The following is a 27,151-nucleotide window of genomic DNA, read 5'->3' on the forward strand; positions in this document are numbered from 1 at the left end:
AAATGAAAGAGATTTTTTTTCTCTCTAGTGTATGACTTGCACCAAAACCATTCTTTTGTAACCAATCGTTTACTCCAATGTCATTCTACTCTATTTCTGATTAAGGAAATCAGCCCTCTTTCTGGTCTCTGTCACAGCCTGCCATCTCGTTGGCCTCTTTCAGGTAGAGGCAGCAGGAGAGTTCCAAACTGCCATTTAGTTACAAGCGTTAGGGCCTGACGGTCAGCATCTCCTCCTCCAGCTGAAACCATTTATGTGGGCTGGGCTTTAGCCAGGCTCTCCCTCTGGCCTTCCAGGGCTACGGTGGTATCCTCTTGGCTACGTTCAGGACCTTGCCATTCCCCATCTACACTTCCTAAGTGCCAGTCTTCACTTTGAGTCTTTCGGCTTGTTAGGTGGTTCTCTGGTGCTAGGAGGATGGTGGTCCACAGGCCCTAGTTGACTTTTCTCTAAGGGGGCTAGGGTGCTCTGTGCTGGGGAGGGGTGGTCTGACAGGGCCCTGGAACTGACAGGCCTATCTGGATCCTTTGCGAGATTGCTTACCGCCCATAAACTGGTGCTGAAGATGCTCTGCTCTACTTCCTCCACAGAGCATATGAGCACCTGGAGAAGCCCGACTCTGGGTGAGAACAATGATCTTTGACTTCTCCAGTGCTTTCAATACCATACAAGCCTGCTTGCTGGCCCAAAAGCTAAAGGACATTCACATAAACCCACACACAAACAAATGGATTGTGAACTACCTGATCAATAGATCACAGTTGGTAAGATTGAACCAGGAAGCATCAGATATGTACAAACACGGGGGCGCCACAGGGGACGGTCCTGTCACTTTTTCTGTTTACCCTTTACACAAATGACTTCACACACACAACAATGAACTGAGACACTTACAGAAATTCTCTGATGACTGTAATAAGCTGTGTCATGAGAGGAGACGATGCTCATCTAAGGGATATACAAGAGTCCTTTGTGAAATGGTGTGAGGATAATTACTTCCACCTGAATGTACTAAAGCCCAAGGAGCTAGTGGTAGATTTTAGGAAAAATAAACATGTTTTTAATCCCATTTCAATTAATTGTGAAGAGATTGTCACTGTTGACTCGTATAAGTACTTGGGTGTAATACTGGACAAACTGAACTGAACTGGAAGGAGAATTCTTACAGAGTCTACAAAAACACCCAATCCAGACCGTACTTTTTAAACAAGCTTACATCTTTTAATGTCTGTGACAAAATGCTCTATTGCACTATCTTAGCGAGAGACACTCTGATGACACACACCCCCTCCACAGCGCTCTGATGACACACACCCCCTCCACAGCGCTCTGATGACACACACCCACTACATAGCACTCTGACCCCCCCCCCCCCCCCCCCCCCCCCCTCCACAGCACTCTGACACACACCCACTCCACAACACTCTGATGACACACACACCCACTCCACAGCACTCTGACACACACCCCCTCCACAGCGCTCTGATGACACACACCCCCTCCACAGCGCTCTGATGACACACACCCACTACATAGCACTCTGACACCCCCCCCCCTCCACAGCACTCTGACACACACCCACTCCACAACACTCTGATGACACACACACCCACTCCACAGCACTCTGACACACACCCACTCCACAGCACTCTGATGACACACACACACCCACTCCACAGCACTCTGATGACACACACACCCACTCCACAGCACTCTGATGACACACACACTCACTCCACAGCACTCTGACACACCCCCTACACAGCACTCTGATGACACACACCCACTCCACAGCACTCTGATGACACACACCCACTCCATAGGGCTCTGATGACACACACCCACTCCATAGGGCTCTGATGACACACACCCACTCCATAGGGCTCTGATGACACACACCCACTCCACAGCACTCTGATGACACACACCCACTCCACAGCACTCTGATGACACACACACCCACTCCACAGCACTCTGATGACACACACCCACTCCACAGCACTCTGATGACACACACCCACTCCACAGCACTCTGATGACACACACCCACTCCACAGCACTCTGATGACACACACCCACTCCACAGCACTCTGATGACACACACCCACTCCACAGCACTCTATTGATACACACCCCCTCCACAGCACTCTGATGACACACACCCACTCCACAGCACTCTGATGACACCTATCCACTCCACAGCACTCTGATGACACACACCCACACTCCACAGCACTCTGATGACACACACACCCACTCCACAGCACTCTGATGACACACACACCCACTCCACAGCACGCTATTGATACACACCCCCTCCACAGCACTCTGATGACACACACCCACTCCACAGCACTCTGATGACACCTATCCACTCCACAGCACTCTGATGACACACACCCACTCCACAGCACTCTGATGACACACACCCACTCCACAGCACTCTGATGACACACACACCCACTCCACAGCACTCTGATGACACACACCCACTCCACAGCACTCTGATGACACACACCCACTACACAGCACTCTATTGATACACACCCCCTCCACAGCACTCTGATGACACCCACCCACTCCACAGCACTCTGATGACACCTATCCACTCCACAGCACTCTGATTACACACACCCACTCCACAGCACTCTGATGACACACACACACCCACTCCACAGCACTCTGGTGATACACACCCCCTCCACAGCACTCTGATGACACACACACACTCCACAGCACTCTGATGACACACACCCACTCCACAGCACTCTAATGACACACACAACCACTCCACAGCACTCTGACACACAGGAGCAGATTCTGTAGCAGGTTCATCCTGCTCAGATGTTCCACAGAGAGGTTTAGACGGTCATGTTTACCCACAGCCATGAGGCTTTTTAATACGTGTAATTAATTAACTGTTTTATGAGGTCTTTCTATTGTAAAATGTTGGTGCCTGTTTCCCCCCAGAGTAGGATAGAAAACGGTACTTCAATCAGACTATTCTTTTAGGGATAATATGGTTGGTGCATGTGCCTTTGTGTCTTTTTATCATGTGTTGGTCATTGTTGTGTGTCCTGTCGTTGTACGTCATTGATGATGCATGCTGTGATAAAACAATTACCCAAGTTGGGATTGATAAAGTAATACTCTACTCTCTCTACTCTCCAAGGGGAAGTGGATGGAGCATGTGAGCTGTCTCTTCAGGTGAGCTGTGGGAGAAGACCAAAGGCAACCAATCAGTCGACAGTGAAAATTAAAATCTGTGTTCTTACTGGACACGTTCAGGTAGTACCTGTTTCAAAACGTTTTTCCTCCAACTGAACCTGACCCTGATGCATCTCTCTCTGATCAGCAAGAAGCAACAAGGAGTCCTAGGGGCTAGTTGTAGTCCACTCTCTCCAGGGAGCCTCCTGTGAGGGGGTATGGAGGACCAGGGAGTACCTCCCTCTGGGGGTAGAGGAGGGGGCAGGGTCCTCGGACATAAACTACGGACAATAAATGCAATTGCGTTTTATCAAAGGCAATTTGAATACACAGAGACACCGTGATGAGATCCTGAGGCCCTTTGTCGTGCCATTCATCCACCGCCATCACCTCGTGTTTCAGCACGATAATGCATGGCCCCGTGATGCAGGGATCTGCACACAATTTCTTGAAGCTGAAAACGACCCAGTTCTTCCATGGCCTGCATACTCATTAGACATGTCACCAATTGAGCATGTTTGGGATGCTCTCGATAGACGTGCACGACAGCGTGTTCCAGTTCCCGCCAATATCCAGCAACTTCGCACAGTCATTGAAGAGGAGTGGGACAACATTCCACATGCCACAATCAACAGCCTGATCAATCTATGCAAAGGAGATGTGAAAAACTGCTTGAGGCAAATGGTGGTTCTCTGATTCACGCTCCTCTCTCTTTTTTTTAAAGGTACATTACATGACCAAAAGTATGTGGACACCTGCTCGTCGAACATCTCATTCGAAAATCATGGGCATTAATATGGAGTTGGTCCCCCCTTTGCTGCTATAACAGCATCCACTCTTCTGGGAAGGCTTTCCACTAGATATTGGAACATTGCTTCGGGGACTTGCTTCCATTTAACCACAAGAGCATTAGTGAGGTCGGGCACTGATGTTGGGCGATTAGGCCTGGCTCGCAGTCGGTGTTCCAATTCAAGGTGTTTGATGGGGTTGAGGTCAGGGCTCTCTGCAGGCCAGTCAAGTTCTTCCACACTGATCTCAACAAACCATTTCTGTATGAACCTAACTTTGTGCACGGGGGCATTGTCATGCTGAAACAGGAAAGGACCTTCCCCAAACTGTTGCCACAAAGTTGGAAGCACAGAATCGTCTCTATAATGTCATTGTATACTGTAGCATTAAGATTTCCCTTCACTGGAACTAAGGGGCCTAGCCCGAATCATGAAAAACAGCCCCAGACCATTCTTCCACCTCCACCCAAACTTTACAGTTGGCAATATGCATTCGGGCAGGTAGCGTTCTCCTGGCATCAGTCAAACCCAGATTCGTCCGTCGGACTGCCAGATGGTGAAGCATGATTCATCACTCTAGAGAACACCTTTCCACTGCTCCAGAGGCCAATGGTGGCGAGCTTTACACCACTCCAGCCAACGCTTTGCATTGTACACAGTGATCTTAGGCTGCTCGGCCATGGACACCCATTTCATGAAGCTTCTGATGAACAGTTATTGTGCTGACGTTGCTTCCAGAGGCAGTTTGGAACTCGGGAGTCAGTGTTGCAACTGAGTACGGATGATTTTTACACGCTACGTGCTTCAGCACTTTGCGGTCCTGTTGTGTGAGCTTGTGTGGCCTACCACTTTGCGGCTGAGCCGTTGTTGCTCCTAGACATTTGCACTTCGTAATAACAGCACATACAGTTGACCGGGGAAGCTCTAGCAGGAGCATACATTTGACGAACTGACTTGTTGGAAAGGTGGCATTCTATGATGGTGCCACGTTGAATGTCACTGAGCGCTTCAGTAAGGCCATTCTACTGCCAATGTTTGTCTATGGAGATTGCACACAGCAAATAGCCAAATCCATTAATTTGAAGACATGTCCACATACTTTTGTACTTTATATATAGTGTATATGTGATGCATATCAGTATTCCTAGTCATGTGAAATACATAAATTAGGGCCAAATGAATTTATTTAAATTGACTGATTTCCTTATATGAACTGTAACTCAGTAAAATCCTTGAAATTGTTGCATGTTGCATTTATATTCCTCCACCACTTTGTTCAGCAGCCTGGAGTCCAGGTGGAAGTAGACGTACAGTTCCCTCTCTCGCCTGAGGAGGGCGCTGTGGTCCGCTGTGGTGATTGGATTGTTTTCTCGTCTCTTAACCCTGCCAGTGCCTCCGCAACAATGTTCTCAACACCAATATGCTGGATAACTTTGCTATTATGCACATAGTAACATGGTCTAGGAAAAGGCACCAATTCAACAGCGCACTGATGTGTTTCAGAACTGCGGACAGCAACCACTATCCAACACTGGAGAAAGCGAATTTGTTATTAAATATTTTTTTAAGTATTTGTGTTGCACAATTGTTCTTACATAATATAACCATATACAATTTCAGTGGCACATCTAAGACTGATGGACTGTGCCATCCCCACGGCATCCACAATCGATCAATCCATTCAGCACAAATTATATTTTGTATTTTTTTTTTGCTACTGCTTGACTAAAGAAATGTTGGTCAACCAACTGCCTATCGACTAAACAATCGACCATTCGACTAAATGGGGTCAGCCCTAGTCTGCATCATGATCAAGCATTTGTGCATTACAAAACAAACTAACTGTACCTGCTCCTGTCTGAAGGTATAGTACTCCTGTCTGAAGGTATAGTACTCCTGTCAGAAGGTATAGTACTCCTGTCTGAAGGTATAGTACTCCTGTCTGAAGGTATAGTACTCCTGTCTGAAGGTATAGTACTCCTGTCTGAAGGTATAGTACTCCTGTCTGAAGGTATAGTACTCCTTTCAGAAGGTATAGTACTCCTGTCAGAAGGTATAGTACTCCTGTCTGAAGGTATAGTACTCCTTTCAGAAGGTATAGTACTCCTGTCTGAAGGTATAGTACTCCTGTCTGAAGGTATAGTACTCCTGTCTGAAGGTATAGTACTCCTGTCTGAAGGTATAGTACTCCTGTCTGAAGGTATAGTACTCCTGTCTGGCCAGCTGCAGGCCCAGGTCTCCCCTAACCACAGGCACGTTGAGCAGCCTGGTGCGTTGCCTCAGAGCTGCTGTAGAGGCCCCTGGACGAGAGATTCCAGATCAGCCCCCACGCCATGCAGCTCACGCCTGGACAAAGCCTCACGCGCCTGGAGAGAGGAGGTGTTGGTGGTGGTGCCCTGTGAGAGGAGAGAGGGAGAAGTTAGTTAGAAGTTAGAGTTCATATGCAACTCTCATGAACCATCCAATGCCCACAGCCCTTACTAACATGTTATATAGTGATACCAATAATTGCAATAAAAAGGGCATTCCAAAAGGTTATACGATAAAGAATTTCAAAACAGGTGCCTTACCTTGGTGAATGACCGCAGGCTCTCAGTGATCCACCCCAGCCCGGCCCTGGCTCTCTCTTCCTCTGCCCTGGCCTTGAACAACTGGTGCTGGGCCACAATCTGACCCCACTGGAGCCTGGCCATTTCCCTCCTCTGCTCCACCACTCTTTTCCATCCTTCTCTTTTATCTCATCCCCCTCTCCATCTCCACAGAGGCTGAGGTCCAGGAACTGGAAGCTTTCTGAGCAGGAGGTCTCCACCATGTCGGTGATGCCCTGGAAGAACTGGCGCTGGGTGAGGGCGGCCAGGGCCTTGGTGTTCAGCTCCTCCTGGTAGAGATAGTGCTCCAGAGATAGCTGGGAGAACAGGACAGGGGGCCCTGGTGGGTGGGTACTGAGGGCCGAGGCAGCAGCCTCTCCCTGGGTCTTTCCTTCCTTGGAATCTGGGTCTACTTTGAGGTAGGATCCTAGTTTCCTCACCTTGTCCGTGAGGGTCTGTAGTGCTGCATTTGTCCCGGCATTCTCCACCCCCAGCGCCGCATTGACATCCTTCAGCCTGCCATTGGCCACATCCTGCTGGGCGGCTAATCGGAGCGCAGCGTCAGCCTGGGAGGTGGCGAGCACCTGGAGCTTCGTGTGGCGCCACTGTTTTAGCTGCTTCTCCTTTTTAAACGCAACTAGCTCCTCCTCTAGGTCTTCCACTTTCACCTCCCCCTCCGTCAAGGATGAAAAGGATGAGGAAGGGTGGACCATGCTACTTGCAGCCGCAGGCCTACAGGTCTTGAGGACTTCGCCCAGGGCAGCCTGATCAAATATGGGCTTGACGGAGTCGCCGTAAAGGCCCGGGCCTCCTCTGGGGTAAGGACGTTGCCCTGCTTGAGGGTGTGGCAGACAAAGCCAAGGAGGTTTTCCGAAGCACAGGCAAACAGCCAATCAAACTCAGAGCCCTTCAGGGATAGGGTGCCCAGATAACCTAAGCGACCAAGCGCATCCACAAACTGACCGCCGTCTAACATGACGACAGCACCCTACCACAGATAGAACAATGAGACAGATATTTCACCAGATGTATAAATGTGAAGCATACTCTTGGCTACCAAAGATGGTAGTGAGAGCTGTGTGGGAGAAGATGGAACGAAGATGGAACATTTTCTCATCAATGAAATATTTGATCTCAATACAGTTTTCTGTTCCCAAAACTAGAATCTGTTACAAACAGAGTGGACTACGTTTCATTGACTTTACCATTTGCCAAAGTTTAAAAAAATATTGCATTGTTTAAAAGGAGTGCAAACGCTAAACGAGTTATTGCACACGTGCCCTTCACACAGTACACGTTCCCTCACGGAAATATGCAAAAAAAAAACTCATGCTAGAACGTGCCAATAGGATCTGGCTAGCTGGTGCATGGTTCTGCCCACTATGACTCATTTGTTCCCACTTGAAACAATGGGCTGTGGTCTATCTTGGTTTAGTTATAAAACATCTTTGATCCTTTATTTTTAATCCCAGCCCCCGCAGGAGGTCTTTTGCCTTTTGGTAGGCGCCATTGTAAATTAAATAAAATTATTGTCTGACTTGCCTAGTTAAATAAAGGTTAAATCAAATAAAATACTGTCTGGCTACAACACTGTCATAGAGGCAGTAACATTAGGGTCAAGCCGGGTGAGGGTGGGATTTATTTAGAGGTGAGGAAAATGGTTAGAATTGACAAAAAATATTATCATCGATATGTTATCTCAACTGTAACATCATAGTAATTTAATATAATTTCAAATTGTTCCTTTCAAGACAAGACCATTTCCTGTGGAGAAGATGATTCCTGAAATGAGGGGTAAACTCTCAGTTTGAGCTATTTCGAATATGAAATCTGAAGGACCTAGAAATTGTCAGGATGAAAGCTTCTCCGCCCTGATGATCGTGTCCTCAGTCAATAATCTCCATCGTTCATTGGTTCGGTAGGTCACGTTAATAAGGAGGCGTGGATTTGAAACTATTCACAACAGCATTGTTGAGTAGAGCGTTGAAGAAATGTTTAACCGAATATAGTTTATTTGTGAACTATAACTCCGGTGACACTGAAACTGTCACCTTTACACCCTAAGTAAGAACAGAAGTTGTTTAACATAATAAACTAGCTAACGTTACTGTAAACTCGCTAGTCACATTCTAACGACTGAGGTCCCTGAAGTGAATAGCTGCATCAATTCTGAAGCAATTTGTCCACCGGTACTTTACGTTGTTAAATTCTTGTTTTTCAACTGGTAGGAAGCGGCTACACGAGCGAAATGCGCGCTCTCAACCATCTTCTTTGGGGTTATTGGACGGGGATGAAACAATTCACGAAAGAAAAGTAAATGACACTACGGGGAAGATACATTTAACATGCATCCACACAAACGAAATAATAACAAATATATACTTCAGTCGCTCGAAACCTCAAATCCCATATGTTCAGGCTCTGGTGCCTGATATGGTTGGACCACACACGTCAGTAATCCATGTAGCTCATCACATGTTAAACGCATAAATTGTTCAACTAAAGAAACAATATCATTAGGATATTTATTGATTTATTTTTCAATTTGCCCCGTGCGGTTTATCACCATTGCTACAAAAGCGACAGTCGCGCTCTCATCCAAAATCAGTCACCCTCTCAACATTGCGTTCTACGTCACGCGATGGGGATCCGCTAAACAACTTTTTCAGCCAATGAGAAAGTAGTCGAGCCTACCTGCCCACGCTCTTTTAACATTTCTAGGTATGTTTTGATATTTCTTTCATTCTGCACGGAGAACAGTGACCTAGAAGTGTGATTTGTTTATACGTTATTCGAGGTGAGTTTTGCTGGACAAGGTATGACATTCAAACGCATTGATAGAGAGAAATGCTTTTTTATCACTCGTTGAAATGCTGTTTATCACTCGTTTTATCACCGGTTGTGGTGGTGGTCGACAGACCGCTGTAAAGCGGGCTTGCACGGTATTCATTTGGCAACAATGCACAGCACTCGGCTAGGTTCTGCAAGTCCTTTATCTAGCTAACCTAGTGCTGTGGGATGAATGTGAATTTTGCTATTCTAAATAGCAGCCTACTGTAGGCTATTACAGTACTGTAAATCAATCAAAGATGATCTTTGGCTCAGTTATCTTTAGTTGTTTTGAAAGCAAGTAAGTAAATAATATATTAGTTCACAGTTGTCCAAAGCAAAGAGCCATGGTTCAATCCAAGACCTGGGTCCTGGCCCGTCACTTTGAAGGCTTCCCGGAGGACAGCAACTTTGAGCTGAAGCTGGAGCAGCAGCCAGAGCCTAAAGATGGAGGTAACAAACTAACACCTGTGGAGATGAGCTCATCACATGGACTTCGATCATCTGGACTAGTACTTGCACTGAGTACAAGATTCCTGTACCTGACTGAAGCCGATATGAGTGATGCCATACGTTGTTGTTTTGTCTGTTTCAGAGGTGCTTCTCGAGGCACTGTTTCTCAGTGTGGATCCATACATGAGGTAGGGGAGAAAAGACAAAGGGGACGGGGTTGGATTCCCCTAACATTTTCCATTCAGGTCATGTTTCATGTAATGTGATATCTATAAGGAAAACTATATGCTATTATTCACTGAACAGTTTTGACTTTGCTAAACCACAGTTCTTCAGTAGATTTCCTGACAGAAAACATCTCATCTGATGTGTTCTTCTGTGGTTGTTTCCAGACCGTTCAGCCGACTGCGTATGAAAGAGGGGGGAGTGATGATCGGAACTCAAGTGGCCAAGTAAGAAAAATAAACCGGTCCGCGTCCGAATGGCACCCTATTACCTACATAGTGCACTAGTGGGCCCTGGTCAAAAGCAGTGCACTATGTAGGGAATACGTTGCCATTTGGGATGCAGGCCTAAGTTAACTGCCTTTCATCTACCATGAGAGGACATGCATGCCTACCGTTTACTGGAAGAGAATGGGCCCTGCACCTGTTATTCATTTCTGAGGCAGTAGATTATCATTCGTGACTGCAGTTGTAAGAGAACAAATTGAATGCACTTGGCAGTGTACTCTGAGGTTCCGTTCCTGCCACAAGTGAATGGTTCAATGTGTTTTCACAGACAAAGTGTGTTATTGAGAGTGAGTCTGTCTGGATACGTACACAGAACCAAATGACTCTCCCCTGCATTCACTCTCTCCCCAGGGCTTTTTAAATGACTTCACTGAGTTTATTTCCTTGAATACTGTCATTAAAGTATCTTTTTGAATATGTGCAGATTGCTTCCATTGACATTTTCATATGTGTTCAAATTGGTCTCTAGATAAACCATTTAGGGTGAAGGTCGTAGTCCCAGATTAAACCTTCTCTGTGACTAGAAACACTTTCAATGGGAGATTGTTCATTAGGCATACTTTACGATCTGTGTCTTCTGACACAGACTTGTTATCAACACTCTTAAGTATGATCAACTACCCTAGTTAATTCAGTTTGTTTATTTGTTTGCGTGTGGTTTTCTAGGGTGATCCAGAGCAACAACTCAGCCTTCCCAATTGGGTGCCATGTGGTTGGTAGATGTGGCTGGAGGACACACACTGTGTCTGATGGGACAGGCCTGACACGCCTTCTGTCTGACTGGCCACAGGAGGTCCCCATGTCCCTGGCTCTGGGAGCCATCGGCATGCCTGGGTAAGGAATGGGGGACTTTCTGAGTGCCCGTGGCTTCTATTTTGGGGTAAAAGTCTCAGAAATCCCGGACCGAGGGCAACCGCACTCATCCAGAATGTCAGAACATTGTTAATGTGGGAGGCAACCCATCTGCCTAGGGAGAATAGTAAAAAAAAAACAAGAGTTACTATGGCATGAATCACCACTGGCCACAAAGTGTGTAACATTTATGTTTTCAGGTCAGAAGAAGGGCCTGGGTAAGGAGGGATTCTAACAGTTAATGTTTGAGCTAGTGTTGGAGAATTTGCAGCACAGCTGTTTCATGACAGATTAAATGTTGACCTCAAGTCTGCCAGGAAAAGCATCTGTATGTTTTTCTTTGAGTTTGATAAAACAAAGATTTGGGCCACAGATGTCTCCGGTCACCATTTCCGGTCCTGTTCCGCTGAACTCTAAACCGTTTGAATGAGTCACAATTCAGATGAGCATCCATCTGATGCTACTGCTTGTGTTTTTAAGGATCTAAAAAGCTTTATTTCGACGGTGAAGAATTATATATGGGAGAGGCGGGCAAGGATGAGAGAAAGTTTGAGGCGGGGATTGGCCTCACGACCATTGGGGTTGTACATGTGTGCTTTCTGATGGGAGTGTTCCCACTGGACCACACGGGTGACTCTTCTATGGTTAAACTTCTTATTAAAGAGCTCTCTCTCTGGTGCCCTGACTACTGGCTGACAGACCTTATGTGGTCTCCAGTGTTGTCTCCGCTGTTTGATCACTCTTTAAACAGTTTCAATATATGGAAACTCTTTGTCTGGGGGTTTGAGAATTTAAAAACATTTGAAAGACAATGGACTATAAAGTTGTATTTTATTCTATTCCCTTGTAATCTGATTGCAGGTTAACAGCCCTGTACGGTCTGGAGGAGGTGCTGGGGCTGCAGGCTGGAGACACCCTCCTGGTGAACGCTGCAGCTGGGGCCGTGGGCTCCACTGTCGGCCAGATCGCTAAGATCAAGGGCTGCAGGGTGGTGGGCTCCACCGGGTCTGACGCCAAGGTAAGAATGAAAAAGGGATTTGAATGAAAGACTGGGAGGCAAAAATGCAAAGTCTCTTTAATTGTCTTTATCCTTTGATTCAAAAAGGGGGCAGCACTTGATTAAGTTAAATTGTTTCATTTTCTTTTCCTGAACTTTTTTTGTTTATTCCTTTGTCTTTTTCTCTTTTCCGACACCAAGGTGGCCTTCCTCAAGGAGCTGGGCTTCGATGAGGCCTTCAACTACAAAACAGTCAGCTCTCTGGAGGAGGCCCTGAAGAGTGCCTCACCTGACGGATACCACTGCTTCTTTGAGAACGTAGGTAATATAGTAGTTATAAAGTATTTGGTTGTAGTAAAGTATTTCAATAACATTTTATTAAGTAGTTATATAATAATTCCCTCTGATACTTGTAATATTGTTAGATATGGCTGCTACTCTTTAGTTTTAAAGTGGTATTTCACTCTAGTTTTAATATCATTAGACAAATATACAGTGTCGGACGCTATCAGTGTTTTGTAATGGGTATTTCATCCTAACATATTTACCTGGATATAACTTACATTTTCCACATTTTCATAGGTGGGAGGCCCTTTCTCTAGTGTGGCCATCCCTCAGATGAAGGAGTTTGGAAGGATAGCCTTGTGCGGGGGCATCTCAACATACAATGACACCACTCCACAAACAGGTCTGTTCTCGCTCCCTTTTCATACAGAGATGCACATTTAAAGAACCCATTCAAATATACACAACTCTACATTGCATAACTCTGTAATTTGTGTTACTTTTATATGCTGTGAGTGTTGAGATTGTGCACTGACTGTGCTCATTTCAATATTCCACTAGAGGGCGCCGTTAGCCAGTATTACACTCAGAATGCTGTCGCCAGCTGAATGTTTCATTCAGTGGAGGCTGGTGGGGGAAGCTAGTGGCAGGCAGTCTCATTGTAATGGTCTGGAATAGAATAAATGGAACGGATCCATTTATGCCATTCCAGCCATTACAATGAGCCTGTCTTCCTATAGCTCCCCCCACCAGCCTCCCCTGGTTTCATTGCATAAAAATGAATGAAGAAGCATATTGGATCTTTGTTTTCCTTTGCCTATATTACACACTCTCTATAATCTCTTTCCTCATCTTTCACTTTCTCTCTCTTACTCTCAATATCTCTCATTTTCTCTCTCACTTTCTTTCACTTCTTTCTCTCTCTCTCGGACAGGCCCCTACCCCCACCTGACCATGATCTTTAAGCAGCTGAAGATGGAGGGCTTCCTGGTGGGCAGGTGGGAGCATAAGAACCAAGAGGCTCTGAGGAGACTGATGGCCTGGAAGAGGGAGGCATGTACAGTACTGGGGATAAAAACTAGCCTGAAATCCAGACGTGTTTTGTGCTAACATTACACTCCTTGTGCTCTGACATGTTTGGCTTATGACATGGAATACAAGGAGTGGAATGTTAGCACAAACAGACTGGTACCCAGGGTACATAAAAACTGTCTGAAGTTCAGAATCATGAAAATGCTGTATTGGGTAACAATTTCGCACGCCATGTTTTACATATTGTGTAGATGTCTTGTTAGCTGTACACCCTGTTATTTTAATAAGCCCTTCATCTCATTTCGAGCTATTCATATTTACAATATGAAATGTCTGTGACGATCAGAGACTATAGACCTGTTAATGTCGTGTTTTTATCCACAGGGGAAACTGCAGTGTTATGAGCATGTCACTGAAGGCTTTGAGAACATGCCTGCTGCCTTTATGGGAATGCTGCAGGGAGAAAACATTGGAAAAGCCATTGTTAAAGTTTAGATGGCTTCAATGGATACTCTATCATTGGATTAGAATTCAACCATGACGTTGCATTCTGGAATCATTTTTCTATAGTGCATTCGTAGCACAACCTTATTATACCTTCACATCATAGTCCGTCCTTGAATCCAAATGTTTACTTTGTATGAAGTATTAAAGTGTTTTTATGGCTTTTGTTGTCTGACTTCATTGTTTTACTCACAAATCAGAGTCAAATGAATTGATGGTGTTTCGTAGGCGACCTAGTAGTAATGGCAAGATGTGCATCGCCACACTACCAGACCTAGGTTTTTCTGTCTTATTGCAGGCTATAGCTCTAAAAATAACTCTGCTCATAATTAATGCTTCTCATCTCCTTGAAAGCAGGAAGAAAGGACTTTGTTCATTAGGTACCAAACGGCAGTAAAAAGGACTAAAACGGTAAGGGACTACCTGGAATTGTCCAGTAAGAAATGTTCCTTTTCCATTTGAAAACATTTACTACGGTGTGCCCTAATGAATGTGACCCAGGGCTTTGAAGCTCCTATGCTGTCATTGAGTGGATCCAAAACAATAGTGTAAGGTCTATCTCCCCTTAGTTGTCTACAACATCCCTTTGTTTGATATGAATGAGACGTCTTTATTTTTAGTTACTGATTTGAATTTCAGTAGAGTTCAGGTGACAAGATGTTCGTTTCTGTAGTAAGACAAACCTCAAGGTGAGAGCCTGTCATGTACATAACCATGGGAGGAAAGCATGATTCATACCAAAAATGTAATCTGATGGCAATATTACAATGTATTTGATTCATTCAGATCACTTTGGTCCATCAATCCACAGAATAAATTACTTTCTCATTTGATTTGAATGTTCAGTGCTATTACTTTCCCAGCTCCAATGCTATTTGACCCTGCTTCTTGACTCACAGGTTCTCTCAACCAATCCCCTGCTGGTTCTGTAGTAAACCAGGAATTTGTCAAGTCACCGTGATTTGTGGAATAAACTGTTGTACATGTTGCCTACACAATATGCAGCATTCATATAGTCAAACCAATTGTGGTCCCTTTTGATTCATTCCAGAATTTTTTTTGTTCAGGTATTCAATGCATTTGAATGACCCAAGTCTTGAGAAATAGCCTAATCTACACACAAAATATGAAAATGTATCATTTGCATTGCTTGAAGCACAATATTTCTATTGTCATCCCCGTCAAGCAGTTGGCTCGTGGATCGCCCACGAGGGGCAGGGCTTATGCGCGGCTTTTATAAACCCGGCAGCGTCACTTCACACACTGAAAGCCGCTTGCTGTCAAAGGAGCTTAGTATTGTGTTGTAACAGACCGCCAATAAACCACCATCAACATGATTATCGAAATTGAAGATAAGGTAAGACATATTTTTGCTTCGTGCATAGCTCTTTTGATTGATCATCCAACTCAGTTTGGTGGTTTTGAAGCGTTTATAATGTCATCGAATGTTCATTCCTAATATGCAACTAACTGGCTAGGTTTATCTGGACTAGGCAAACGTTTTCAATCTCCTCTAACTTTCTGGCTAAATCGCTACCGTCCCAGTTAGTGTTGTATTTTCGCTATTTAATGTGTAAATTCCAGATAACCTGGACTTTTAGTGGTTGTGTTGCATCATCATGGTTGCAATGTTTTTAGTGTCAGGCAGATGGAATCAGTCCCGGGCAGTGATGTGTATAAACCCTGGATTACTGTTATGTATTGGCCGTTAAGAGGTTTTGAAGCCACTGGTCGGCCATGTTGGCACTCCCCGGTAGGAACTCTTTCATAGGAATTAATGCAGTTCTACAGTATTTAAAGGACAACATGACAGGTATTTAAGTTGTTGTAAGGACAGTAACATTAGTAATCTGAAAACATACTTTAAGGAATGTATGTTTAGTTCAGATTATATAATTTGAAAGTATGCATTTAGGTGTGTGTGTAATAATATAATAATATGTGTCAAAAACAAATGTAGACATGATTAAATGCATTTCTATAGCTTCCTAAATATTTTTTACAATGTGAGGGCCAAGCTGGCGGTATGGTGGCTTCAACACAGTGCCCCGTGTCAATCATCGTGTGTGTGTGTGATAGTCTATCAAAGTCCTGTTCCAGCCTCAAACGGCTTAAGGTTGGCGCTTAACAAGGTCCTATAAACCACTGTCATGTTCATATCAACCAAAAAGTATTATATTCTTCTGATGCCAGACATTGTTGATGGCCAATAACATATTCTATGTTTGTCATTCTCATTGTGGCTGGACAATGTGTTCTGTAGGCTCTTCCTCACAGTTTTAATTAAAAATTAATTTTTAAAATTAATTAAATCTCTACTGTTCTGTAGGATTCCTTCTTCAGTGCCCTGAAGGAAGCAGGAGACAAGCTGGTGGTAGTAGACTTCACAGCCTCCTGGTGCGGCCCCTGCAAGAACATTGCGCCCTTCTTCAAAGTGAGTGGTCCAACACTCAACGTCTCTAGCTGAGCTGTACCATTACTCACGCGGGAAGGTTCTTCTGATTTAGTTTCTGATCTTGTTCTAGGGCCCGTATTCATAAAGCGTCTTAGACTTGGAGTGCTGAGCAAGGATCAGTTCTGCATTTTTACATCATAATCAATATGATTACAAGGACAGGGTGGATCTGTTACTAGATCAGCTCTCCCACTGAGATGCTTTATGAATACAGGCCCAGTTGTGCCTAGTCTAGTTAAGATGCACCCTGCTAGCTGTAGCTGTCAGATGGTCTCCTGTGAGAGGCCTCATGCCAAGTAGGGGGAATCTGAAGGGGTTGGTTGGTCTGAGCCTGAGATATTATGGAAGAAGAAAAAACAGTGCACAAACCCTATTCCCTACATGGTACACTATTTCTGACCAGGATCCACAGGGCTCTGGTCAAAAGTAGTATACTATGTAGGGAATAGGATGCCATTTAGGATGTAGCCTGTGTTGTGGTGGCCATGTCGTCTTGGCAACCGTCGAGGAAGCCTCCTAGGACTTGGAACATTGCGCTTATCAAGTGAAGAGCCCTTAATATAGACTGTAAACAGAATGCTAATGAACAATGCTGAGATGATCAGTCATACGCCCACTGGGGCAGAGCAGGGTTGTGAAGTAGGGCCTTGCCGTAAACTATTTCAAACAAAAAACTGGGTCAATACTCACATTACGTAGCATTCAAGTGGAGATGTGAATCAACCTATGGTGTGTGTCCTCCATCAATACCCCTTGTCTGGTATGTCTCTGGGTCAATAACAGACAGGTGCTGCTGTGTCTGACTCATCTGGTTAAGTTAATGGTTACAAAATTCCCAAGTGGAGGATTCTGGATTCCCCCCTCCCCTCCGGTTCCGGGAATCTTCTAACCAGGATTTCTGGAAAACCTGGGGATTTTGGGGAAGCTAATAGAATTTTGGAATCCTAGTTTAGCCAGCAGTACAATGCTAGGCCTGTTTTCCCATTGGGGCTGCCTTGCTGACCCTTGACGTTTAACCTGTGCGCTCTGCTCCTCTACAGGGGCTTTCGGAAAAACCAGAGAACAAGAATGTGGTTTTCCTCAAGGTGGACGTGGACGAGGCAGCGGTGAGTCAATTGTGTGTTCCACAACCATTGAACAACTGTTAATAGCTCTTGTTGAAAGTGCTTGAGCATTATGTACTGGAGGTTGAAGGGATTAATTGGGACGTTATCAGATTTTCTGTGAATTAGTACAAAACGTCCAGTTGGTGTATTTGAATACAGATAACTCTTTGTAAAGATGGATGGCTTGCCTAACATTGACTAGACCTCATGTATGTAGATCTATTGGGAAACACCACGAGGCTATCTCTTGAAGTACAAGACTCGAGAGAATACTTTGGTTAGGAAAGTGGGGTCAGTAGACGAGCCGGCTGTCTGGCTGGCCGGCAGTTTTCAGGTGAAAGGTTACTATCCAATTGTGACTTTGTTGCGTTGAGCTGGGGTTGCTGTGGCTACGGGAAGTGGCTTTGCGTGTTTTTGTACAGTCCAGACACTGGGTTGAACCCATGAGTCAGTCATCTCAGCTGTCTGTGTTGGGTCATATAGTATGTAGACTACTGTGTGGCTGGGTGTACGGAGGGGGGTTCCAAAACCTGCTTTTCCCTTGTATATTATTACAGAAGGCTTGAGGCGATTTGCCCAGTCAGTTAGGACAAACCTGTCCTGCAGAACTAAGGCGTTCCTTACTGGGTGATACTCAACCACATCAATGTGCTTTTAATAGAGGGAGCCTGTTTATTTACACTACTATTGTACCTTTTTAGCAGGGCTTCTGATAGCCATAAAAATAAACGTACAACAGGGATTTGAGAGGTATGGGAGATGCAGTAGAGGAATGCTGAGGCAGAGGGCACGTAGTCAGGACGACTGGCTACTATTCTGAACTGTGAGTGGCGATCTTTCTGGCGCCCAGACCTGATGAAGCATCAGCCAAGTGTCTGCTACACAGAGTGGAAGAGAAGTCCAGTAGCTACAAGATCATCAGCAGACTCCGTCACCGTTATCTACCATCCTCTGACCCATCTCTCTCCGCTCAAGCCAGGAACTGACCCTCTCCATCTTCAAGAGGATGCAGCGATCAAAGACTTGGCCTCTATTGGTTGATCTGTCATGATATATTGCTTGTTTGGTCTACGTTTTAATCACCCTTCACTCTGCCTCCTCCTATAGGATGTGGCCAAACACTGTGACATCAAATGCATGCCGACGTTCCATTTCTACAAGAATGAGAAAAAGGTGGGTATTTTCTTGTCTTTTCCTTTTTTATAAATAATAAAAGGAGTAACACTTAACTGATGGTCGCTTTAGTTGATTTCCCTCTCGGGGTAAAGACTGTATTATATTTAGTATAACAGTCGGCTGTACCGCTGAACTAGCCTGTTTTTGCATGTAATTGTGGGACATGAAAGTGATATTAGAATTCCCTGTGGTGTCGTTCCCAGGTGGATGATTTCTCTGGGTCCAACGAAGCCAAACTGGAGGAGAAGGTCAACACTCTGAGGTCATGAGGAAGAGGCTGACACGCACATCTGCACTGACGCTGTACAAACGCCACTACCAACCAACTGTCTTTAGACCGAACTCCCCCTTGAAGGAATAATTCCGCTATAGTCCCAATTCCCTCTCAAAGGACAGATTCCACCATATGTACAACAAAACATTGTTTTAATTCAATTATTTTTAAAATTGTTATTAAATGTTAATACCAAACCATGCCTCTAAATCCTCCAGTGTATTAGTCGTTCTTATTCAGGTCAGGAGTTTATCTCCATTTTTAAAAAGGACCATCATATTTTAATGTATTTTTATATATTAGAGCAATGCTGTTGGGATTTTGAATGTTCTGTCGAAGTGGGTGGATTCAATAAATTAAGATGAATGCTGACGTCTGGTATGAGTTCCCTAAATCTTTTTTTTGTACTAGGGTTGCACTACTCTCCATGGCGCAGTAGTCAACTGTATATTTAACTTTCTAGACTAGAATTGAGCATCCCATTTGCATGTTGTGTTTTATAGCCTAATATTTATCTAGATTTGTTAGGTACGAAAATATAGCTTAAATGTGTAGTCTAAGATGCTATACATTCTAAAGCATCATGTAGTAACTACAGTAAAGGGAGAGTGCTTTAAGGCCTAGATTCAGATCAAGCGATAGCCGACACCTGCATAGCTGGCGTCTGAGGTGTAACTGCATTGGAGCCGTCTTAGTTCTTGTCACGACGCCACACCCATCCCAGTCGTGTTAGACTTTCAGAATGAAAAACCGTAGACTATATAGAAATTATGCACATAGTAAGTGAAATTAGGATTTATCATCTTCATTGAGGTGTAAATTAGCCTACATCTCACATTGCAGTGTTTGAATTTGTAAACAAGGCTGCATTTGGATTTCACTTAATGTGACGCTGTGCAGCCAATGGCAATGTCCCCATTAGGTATAATGCCAGGAACCTCATGTGGATTTTGCAGCTCTAATGCAGTTCCACCTCCATGCCAAAACAACCTCTATGCAGATCTGCTTGAATAGAGCCCTAAGACACAATCTAAAGCAACATCCATCTTAAAGCACCATGAATATTTTATTTAACCTAGTACATTGACAGAACAGATCCTAATTTACAGCAATGACCTAGGGGATGATCAAGGCACTGCCTTGCTGTAAATTAGGATCTGTTCTGTCAACTTACTGGGTTAAATAAAATATTCATAGTGCTTTAAGAAGATGGGGATGATTAGGTGACAACAATGGTATATGAGCCAGACTGGGAATTTAAGCAGGACACCAGAGTTAACACCCCTACTCTTACAATAAGTGCCATGGGATCTTTAATGACCTCAGAGTCTGGACACAATTTTAACATCCCATCCAAAAGACAGCACCCTACACAAGGCAATGTCCTCAATCACTGTGATATTTTTTTAGACCGGAGGAAAGGGTTCCTCCTTCTGGCCCTCCAACACCACTTCCAGCAGCATCTGGTCTCCCATCCAGGGACCAACCATGATCAACCTTGCTTAGCTTCAAAAGCAAGCCAGCAGTGGGTTGCAGGGTGGTACGCTGCTGGTACACTGATTCTAGGGAACTACAGTAAAGGCATGGAGAGACCCACTGCCGGCATCTGACATGCTTTAGCGTCACAACACCCAACAGCAGAGATGAGGTACTAGTGGCGTTCCAGCCCAACTACAATGCAGACGCCTGCCAGATCTCGCAAACACTTAGGTGTTTAACATATCAGCTAATCATACGATATAGCAATCTGATGCCATTCACTTGCTCACATAGGCTTGGCTCTGAAAAACATTGAGGAAGATACAGTTGGAGTGAATGGAACCGATTCAGTTGTATTTTATGCTTTAATAAAAACGTGAGGATAGTTTACACATATACATTGGACAATCACATCGTTTTTACACATCATACCAGTATAGCAGCATATTTAATACTGTTCATTTTCTATATGAAAAAAATACAGCTTTATTTTACAAAATGTATCTGTTTTTGTTTCCCTGGGAGGGATGGGGGACAGAATTCATGGTTTACATTTATGAAATAATTACACAAAATTCCCTTCACGGAGAGCGAAATCTTCTTTCACGTTGAAATGTCTTAAATATTAAAATATCCAGTTTTCCTTTTCCTGTAAAGTTGAGAGAAAATGAAAAAGACTATTAGACTAAATCATTTGTCATTTTCAAAACCTTTTATTTATGGCTTGATATTTGAAATGTAGAAAACATTGCCATTAGTCCCGGAGTTATAAACTACTCGGTGCCTGCCTGTTTTCATCTGACTGTTGGGGTTTGAACAAGCCCAGTTGGCTGTTTTCCCAGTGAGAGAGCAGGTGAAAAAAAAGTGGCATCACAATGGATGGATAGCCCTGCAGTGTGGCTCATAGCCAAATGGTTTTCTGTCCAATCCGAAGTGAGAGAGAGGTTTTCTCATTCAGTTATATCTGTCAGCCTTGAGTTTAGCAGTACATTGGAATTAGAGTTTTCACCTGGAAAAACAATTTCTGACATTATCTTTACCTAGATGTTCAGTCAGATTAGCTTTCTCTGGTAGAGTGGCACCTCAGCCAGATACTGTACATCTTCCCATTTAATCAGATACAGAGCATTCGGAAAGTATTCAGACCCTTTAACCTTTTCCACATTTTGTTATGTACAGCCTTATTCTAAAATGTATTCAATTGTTATTTCCCCTCATCAATCTACACACAATACCCTATAATGACAAAATAAAAAAGACATGTTTTTTACACATTTTTGCACATATATATATATATATATATATATATATATATATATAAAAAACTGAAATATCACATTTACATAAGTATTCAGACCCTTTACTCAGTACTTTGTTGAAGCACCTTTGGCAGCGGTTACAGCCTTTAGTCTTCTTGGGTATGACACTACAAGTTTGGCACACCTGTATTAGTGTAGTTTCTCCCATTCTTCTCTGCAGATCCTCTCAAGCTCTGTCAGGTTGGTTGAAACATTGCTACACAGCTATCTCTAGATATGTTTGATCGGGTTCAAGTCTGAGCTCTGGCTGGGCCACTCAAGGACATTTAGAGACTTGTCCCGAAGCCACTCCTGCATTGTCTTGCCTGTGTGCTTAGGGTCATTGTCCTGTTGGAATGTTAACCTTCGCTCATGTCTGAGGTCATGAGTGCTCTGGAGCAGGTTTTCATAAAGGATCTCTCTGTACTCTGCTCCGTTTTATCTTTCCCTCGATCCTGACTTGTCTCCCAGTCCCTGCCACTGAAAAACATCCCCACAGCATGATGCTGCCACCACCATGTTTCACCATAGGGATGGTGCCAGGTTTCCTCTAGAAGTGACGCTTGGAATTCAGGCCAAAGAGTTCAATCTTGTTTTCATCAGACCAGAGAATCTTGTTTCTAATGGACTGAGTCCTTTAGGTGTCTTTTGGCAAACTCCAAGCGGGCTGTCACGTGCCTTTTACTCAGGAGTGGCTTAAAGGCCTGATTGGTGGAGTTCTGCAGAGATGGTTGTCCTTCTGGAAGGTTCTCCCATTTGCACAGAGGAACTCTGGAGCTCTATCAGAGTGACCATCGGGTTCTTGGTCACCTCCCTGATCAAGGCTCTTCTCCCCCGATTGCTCAGTTTGGTCGGACGGTCAGCTCTAAGAAGAGTCTTGGTGATTCCAGACTTCTTCAATTTAATAATGATGGAGGCCACTGTGTTCTTGGGAACCTTCAATGCTGCAGAAATGTTTTGTTACCCTTCCCTATATCGGTGCCTCAACACAATTTTGTCTCAGAGCTCTACCGACAATTCCTTCGACCTCATGACTTGGTGTTTTCTCTTACATGTACTGTCAACTGTGGGACCTTACTGTATATAGGCAGATGTGTGCCTTTCCAAATTATGTAAAATCAACTTAATTTACGACAGGTGGACTCCAATCAAGTTGTAAAAACATCTCAAAGATGATCAATGGAAACAGGATGCACCTGAGCTCAATTCCGTCTCTCATAGCAAAGGGTCTGAATACTTGTGTAAATAAGGTTCTGTTTTTTATTTGTATGAAATTTGCTAAAAAAATCTTAAAACCTGTTTCCGCTTCGTCATTATAGGTTATTGTCATTATAGGTTGTTAATGAGGATTTTTATTTTATTAAATCCATTTTAGAATAAGGCTGTAAAGTATCAAAATGTGAAAAAAATGGAAGAGGTCTGAATACTTTCAGAATGCACCGTATGTGCCCAGTTAGTACTGAACCTCTCTGTCCAGCCATACCTTGGCCCAACTCCAACAGACAGAGAGGGAGAGCTAAGTTGAGACACAGACCTAGGTTCAAATACGACATGAAACCTTACAACATACTTTGAGTGTCTGCTCTAGCCTGCCAATAGTGCCATGGGCTGGTTTGCAGTTTTGGGACTATTCTATTGGTTGATTATGCCAGGCATGCTCAATCAAGCACTGCCGGTAAAGTATTTTCAATTATTTCAAATATTGTTTGTGCCTAGGTCTGGTGAGTGTGCCTCACATTACAGAGAGATTGTGTAGTAGGTCACTTTGTATTGCTGTACTAGGGTTTCTTTCAAATGATGACACAGACACAAACTAGGCCTCATTCAGGATAAGGGGAAGAGAGGAGAGATAATGATTTCCTTATGAGCATTATTAATGTTATGATTTGCCATTCCTGACTAGAGATGTTCCTGACATATTTTGATCTGTGTGTGATCAAGCAGATCGGTCTGTGCGGTCTGGTAGTACCTGGTGGTCTGGTAGTACAGAGTGGTCTGGTATTACCTGGTGGTCTGGTAGTACAGAGTGGTCTGGTAGTACAGAGTGGTCTGGTAGTACCTGGTGTTCTGGTAGTACAGAGTGGTCTGGTAGTACAGAGTGGTCTGGTAGTACAGAGTGGTCTGGTAGTGTAGAGTGGTCTGGTAGTACAGAGTGGTCTGGTAGTACAGAGTGGTCTGGTAGTACAGAGTGGTCTGGTAGTACAGAGTGGTCTGGTAGTGTAGAGTGGTCTGGTAGTACCTGGTGGTCTGGTAGTAAAGAGTGGTCTGGTAGTAAAGAGTGGTCTGGTAGTACAGAGTGGTCTGGTAGTACAGAGTGGTCTGGTAGTACAGAGTGGTCTGGTAGTACAGAGTGGTCTGGTAGTACCTGGTGGTCTGGTAGTGTAGAGTGGTCTGGTAGTGTAGAGTGGTCTGGTAGTACCTGGTGGTCTGGTAGTAAAGAGTGGTCTGGTAGTACCTGGTGGTCTGGTAGTACTGGTTGGTCTGGTAGTGTGTATGTGTGTGTGTGTGTGTGTGTGTGTGTGTGTGTGTGTGTGTGTGTGTGTGTGTGTGTGTGTGTGTGTGTGTGTGTGTGTGTGTGTGTGGTTTGTCACCTAGAGCAGTCGTGCCCGCTCCACCCTAGACTGCAGTGACACCTGTTAGGCCTGATGCACCTCCCACCATTCAGACAGGATGACGAGCACACCGCTGTGAAAACACACACTGTCAATAAAACCTTAAACCATTCAACACATATATATATATGTACACACACACACCACACACACACTCTATCGGCTTTGCATGCACCTGACCAAGAACTATCCTAAGGCTGAGGCAGTTATTGCCTTTGACCAGGAGAGCAACTTTGGTTTTAGAAGTGGTTGGGACGTAATTATATTTTTACTCCAGACAGCCTACCCGACCGCTCGGAGGTGTCCGCATGGTCCTAAAGCACACTGTTGCCTCCTTTTGTATCACTTTCCAATTATAAAACTGGGTGGGGACAAATGCAATTTCAGAACGTGAAAGTAGCGCCCCTGCCTTTGACTAAATGAGTAACAGGGAGAAGGTGTGGACACACACCCACACTTTCAGTAAGGGTCAGAATCTCATCTACAGGACTTCCTCATAATAGCAGATGTTTCCTGGTAGAACCCTTGGTTACTCAGGCGAACTTCTGGGCAGAATAACTTGGTCTCACCCTTTTTCTAGGGAAACACTATCAAAACGGTGTTTTCCACATCCATATTCTCCTGAAATGCAGACAAACATTTAGTTCAAACAGGACATGATTGAACAGAAAAAGAGAAGGTAGTGGCTTTGTTTCAGTATTACTGAGTCAACAAATGACCTCATCATGTCTGAGAGAACAAAAGCACACTGACATACTGTACAGTAGACATCATGTTGTCGCCACGCACTGACGAGGCCCTTCTAACTGCCCTTCGGGGATTAATAAAGTTGTATGGAATTGAATTGAACGGTATGCCTAACAATCCAAGAGGTAGTCTGTCTATAGGAAAGGGTCATGTTTCAGTCCATGCTTCTACGAAGATAGTAGTGGTTGCTTTGGACTTTGGACTTGCCTGTCACTGCAAGCGCTCGGTTGTCACAGACGTGCATTACTACGGCAACAGTAGTCTACAGTATGACGCACGCTGACACAGGAATGGATGGATAAGTACCTCGGATCATTCATTCTCTCCCTGATGTCACTTAAAATTGCCCCTTCACTCCTGTCCATATGTGGCTCAATTCAGGAAACTAGGCAGATGTCACAAGTCACGACTTCACAGGAGAGCCAGTTGAACATCATTCTTTTTTTCAAAATGCGTTTTTTTTGGCAGAAATGCCTTCTGGAACATGTGAACTTTCATGTGCCTTAATAACAAACGTTTATGCCATCTGTAAATACAAATAAAGTTGTTAAATTATGAGCCTATTTGGTTTAGCCAAAGAGAAAGACAAGAAACTTCCCACTAGCCATGATTGGCTGAGATAATGAGTGGGCTGGACTTGCCGAGAGACGATTTTCAGATTGTTCTGTGGTGTAGCATCTTGGGTCTATAAAATGAGCTGCTCGTTATGCGTAGATAATCCTTTCTACTGCAGTGTGTTTCTGAAATATAACGTTAGCATGGAGAACTGCAAATGTGTTGCTACTGCTCTCAATAACATTGCTGCCCTGAATTTATCAGGCGCTATTGACAAAGGTCAGTGGGAGTAACGGGCTGCAATGTCTTCTGATTTTGTTGTTATTCTTGGTTTTACAGCTTCAATGGTCTGGAGTCTGACAAATCATCACCAGCCTAGAACACAATACTGTATTCATTCTAAGCAGCTACATCCTAACTATGAGGTGTGGGGGGAAAAAACTCCTATTACTTCTTTTAAGAAAAAGTGTTTTAGGAAAACTCAAAGTTATCTGGTAACTGAAGTCGTTTTGGGACAGCTCACAGTAAGATAACTTCCTAAAATATCTGCAGCTTCATTTTTTAAATCCTATTTCCAAAGCTTTGTTTAATACTTTTTGCTTCACTGCTTTCATCAGTGACAACCTGGTGACGTCCCTATCTCCCATCTCCCTAGAGGCCACACGATAATATGTTCCTTACAAAAGTCCTATTCAACATTCCACACAAGCTAAGGCCCCTACTGTAGGTAAGTATGCTTATATTGTAGTCACAAAGTGGAAACCCGCTCAGGAGGTAATACATTAAGGATACATCTGTGTCTCACATCAATGAGCTCCTCACACACACACACTGAACCACACACACACTCACTCACCACTGTGAAACAAACAAAAACACACACACACTCCTCACCGACAAAATGAAGACAACACATCCACACCCACCTGTGACACACTCTCACATACTTACCACTGTGACAGCGCGTCCCTGTCCAGCCCGTGGGACACTCGCACTGGTAGGGTGCCGCGCACCGCCCGCCGTTCAGACACGGCAGGATGCAGATAGCTGTGATTTGATTGGAGGAGAGACACAAACATAAACTGGAAGCCATCACCACATGATGAGTCATCAACAATTATGTGTTTCACCACACGGACTAAACCTCTGGGGTCATTCAACACAGGCAAGCTGTGTGTGTTGTGGGTAGGAAGCGGTGGTCAAAGGGCAGCTTTCTCTCTGGCTACGTCCAACATGGCACCCTAATTCTCTATATAGTGTACTACTCTGCTGTGTACAGGGCATTCGGAAAGAATTTAGACCTCTTCCCCTTTTCCACATTTTGTTACGTTACAGCCTTATCCTAAAATGGATTAAATAAAAACCTTTCCTCGTCAATCTACACACAATACCCCATTATGAC

General features: G+C 44.2%; 3 protein-coding genes and 1 pseudogene across 10 annotated transcripts in view; 2 read left to right on the forward strand and 2 right to left on the reverse strand.

Annotated features, from left to right (window-relative positions):
* Nucleotides 1-6,083: 6,083 nt before the first annotated feature.
* LOC118966166 lies at nucleotides 6,084-7,630 on the reverse strand (annotated as a pseudogene).
* Nucleotides 7,631-8,233: 603 nt separating this feature from the next.
* On the forward strand, nucleotides 8,234-14,210 carry LOC110531621 (prostaglandin reductase 1). 7 transcript variants are annotated; one of them, XM_036987449.1, is made up of 10 exons: nucleotides 8,234-8,377; nucleotides 9,734-9,865; nucleotides 10,008-10,053; nucleotides 10,258-10,317; nucleotides 11,044-11,211; nucleotides 12,091-12,247; nucleotides 12,428-12,544; nucleotides 12,809-12,914; nucleotides 13,446-13,564; nucleotides 13,928-14,210. In XM_036987449.1, exons 1-10 carry the CDS (start codon nucleotides 8,359-8,361, stop codon nucleotides 14,036-14,038), a joined length of 1,035 nt encoding a protein of 344 aa, XP_036843344.1. In that variant the 5' UTR covers nucleotides 8,234-8,358; the 3' UTR covers nucleotides 14,039-14,210. The 7 variants fall into 7 exon arrangements, with proteins under 7 accessions (XP_036843344.1, XP_036843345.1, XP_036843343.1 ...); XM_036987450.1 differs by having other exon boundaries at nucleotides 8,365-8,501; XM_036987448.1 differs by lacking the exon at nucleotides 8,234-8,377 and adding an exon at nucleotides 8,392-8,501 and having other exon boundaries at nucleotides 9,741-9,865.
* An 829-nt stretch (nucleotides 14,211-15,039) lies between these two features.
* Nucleotides 15,040-19,430, forward strand: LOC110531622 (thioredoxin). The gene is made up of 5 exons (XM_021614924.2): nucleotides 15,040-15,404; nucleotides 16,377-16,481; nucleotides 17,543-17,608; nucleotides 18,716-18,781; nucleotides 18,988-19,430. Exons 1-5 carry the CDS (start codon nucleotides 15,381-15,383, stop codon nucleotides 19,051-19,053), a joined length of 327 nt encoding a protein of 108 aa, XP_021470599.2. The 5' UTR covers nucleotides 15,040-15,380; the 3' UTR covers nucleotides 19,054-19,430.
* A 1,457-nt stretch (nucleotides 19,431-20,887) lies between these two features.
* Nucleotides 20,888-27,151, reverse strand: part of LOC110532940 (sushi, von Willebrand factor type A, EGF and pentraxin domain-containing protein 1) — a 156,232-nt gene continuing 149,968 nt past the window's right edge. For both annotated transcript variants that reach the window (XM_036987454.1, XM_036987453.1), the window contains 3 exons: nucleotides 26,701-26,796; nucleotides 24,427-24,520; nucleotides 20,888-21,186 (listed from right to left, as the gene is read on the reverse strand). In XM_036987454.1, coding sequence (XP_036843349.1) covers nucleotides 21,156-21,186; nucleotides 24,427-24,520; nucleotides 26,701-26,796 — 221 coding nt within the window. In that variant the 3' untranslated portion in view covers nucleotides 20,888-21,155. The remainder of the gene's footprint in view (nucleotides 21,187-24,426; nucleotides 24,521-26,700; nucleotides 26,797-27,151) is intronic.

Source organism: Oncorhynchus mykiss, chromosome 9 (assembly GCF_013265735.2).
Source record: "Oncorhynchus mykiss isolate Arlee chromosome 9, USDA_OmykA_1.1, whole genome shotgun sequence".
Classification (NCBI taxonomy): Eukaryota; Metazoa; Chordata; class Actinopteri; order Salmoniformes; family Salmonidae; genus Oncorhynchus; species Oncorhynchus mykiss.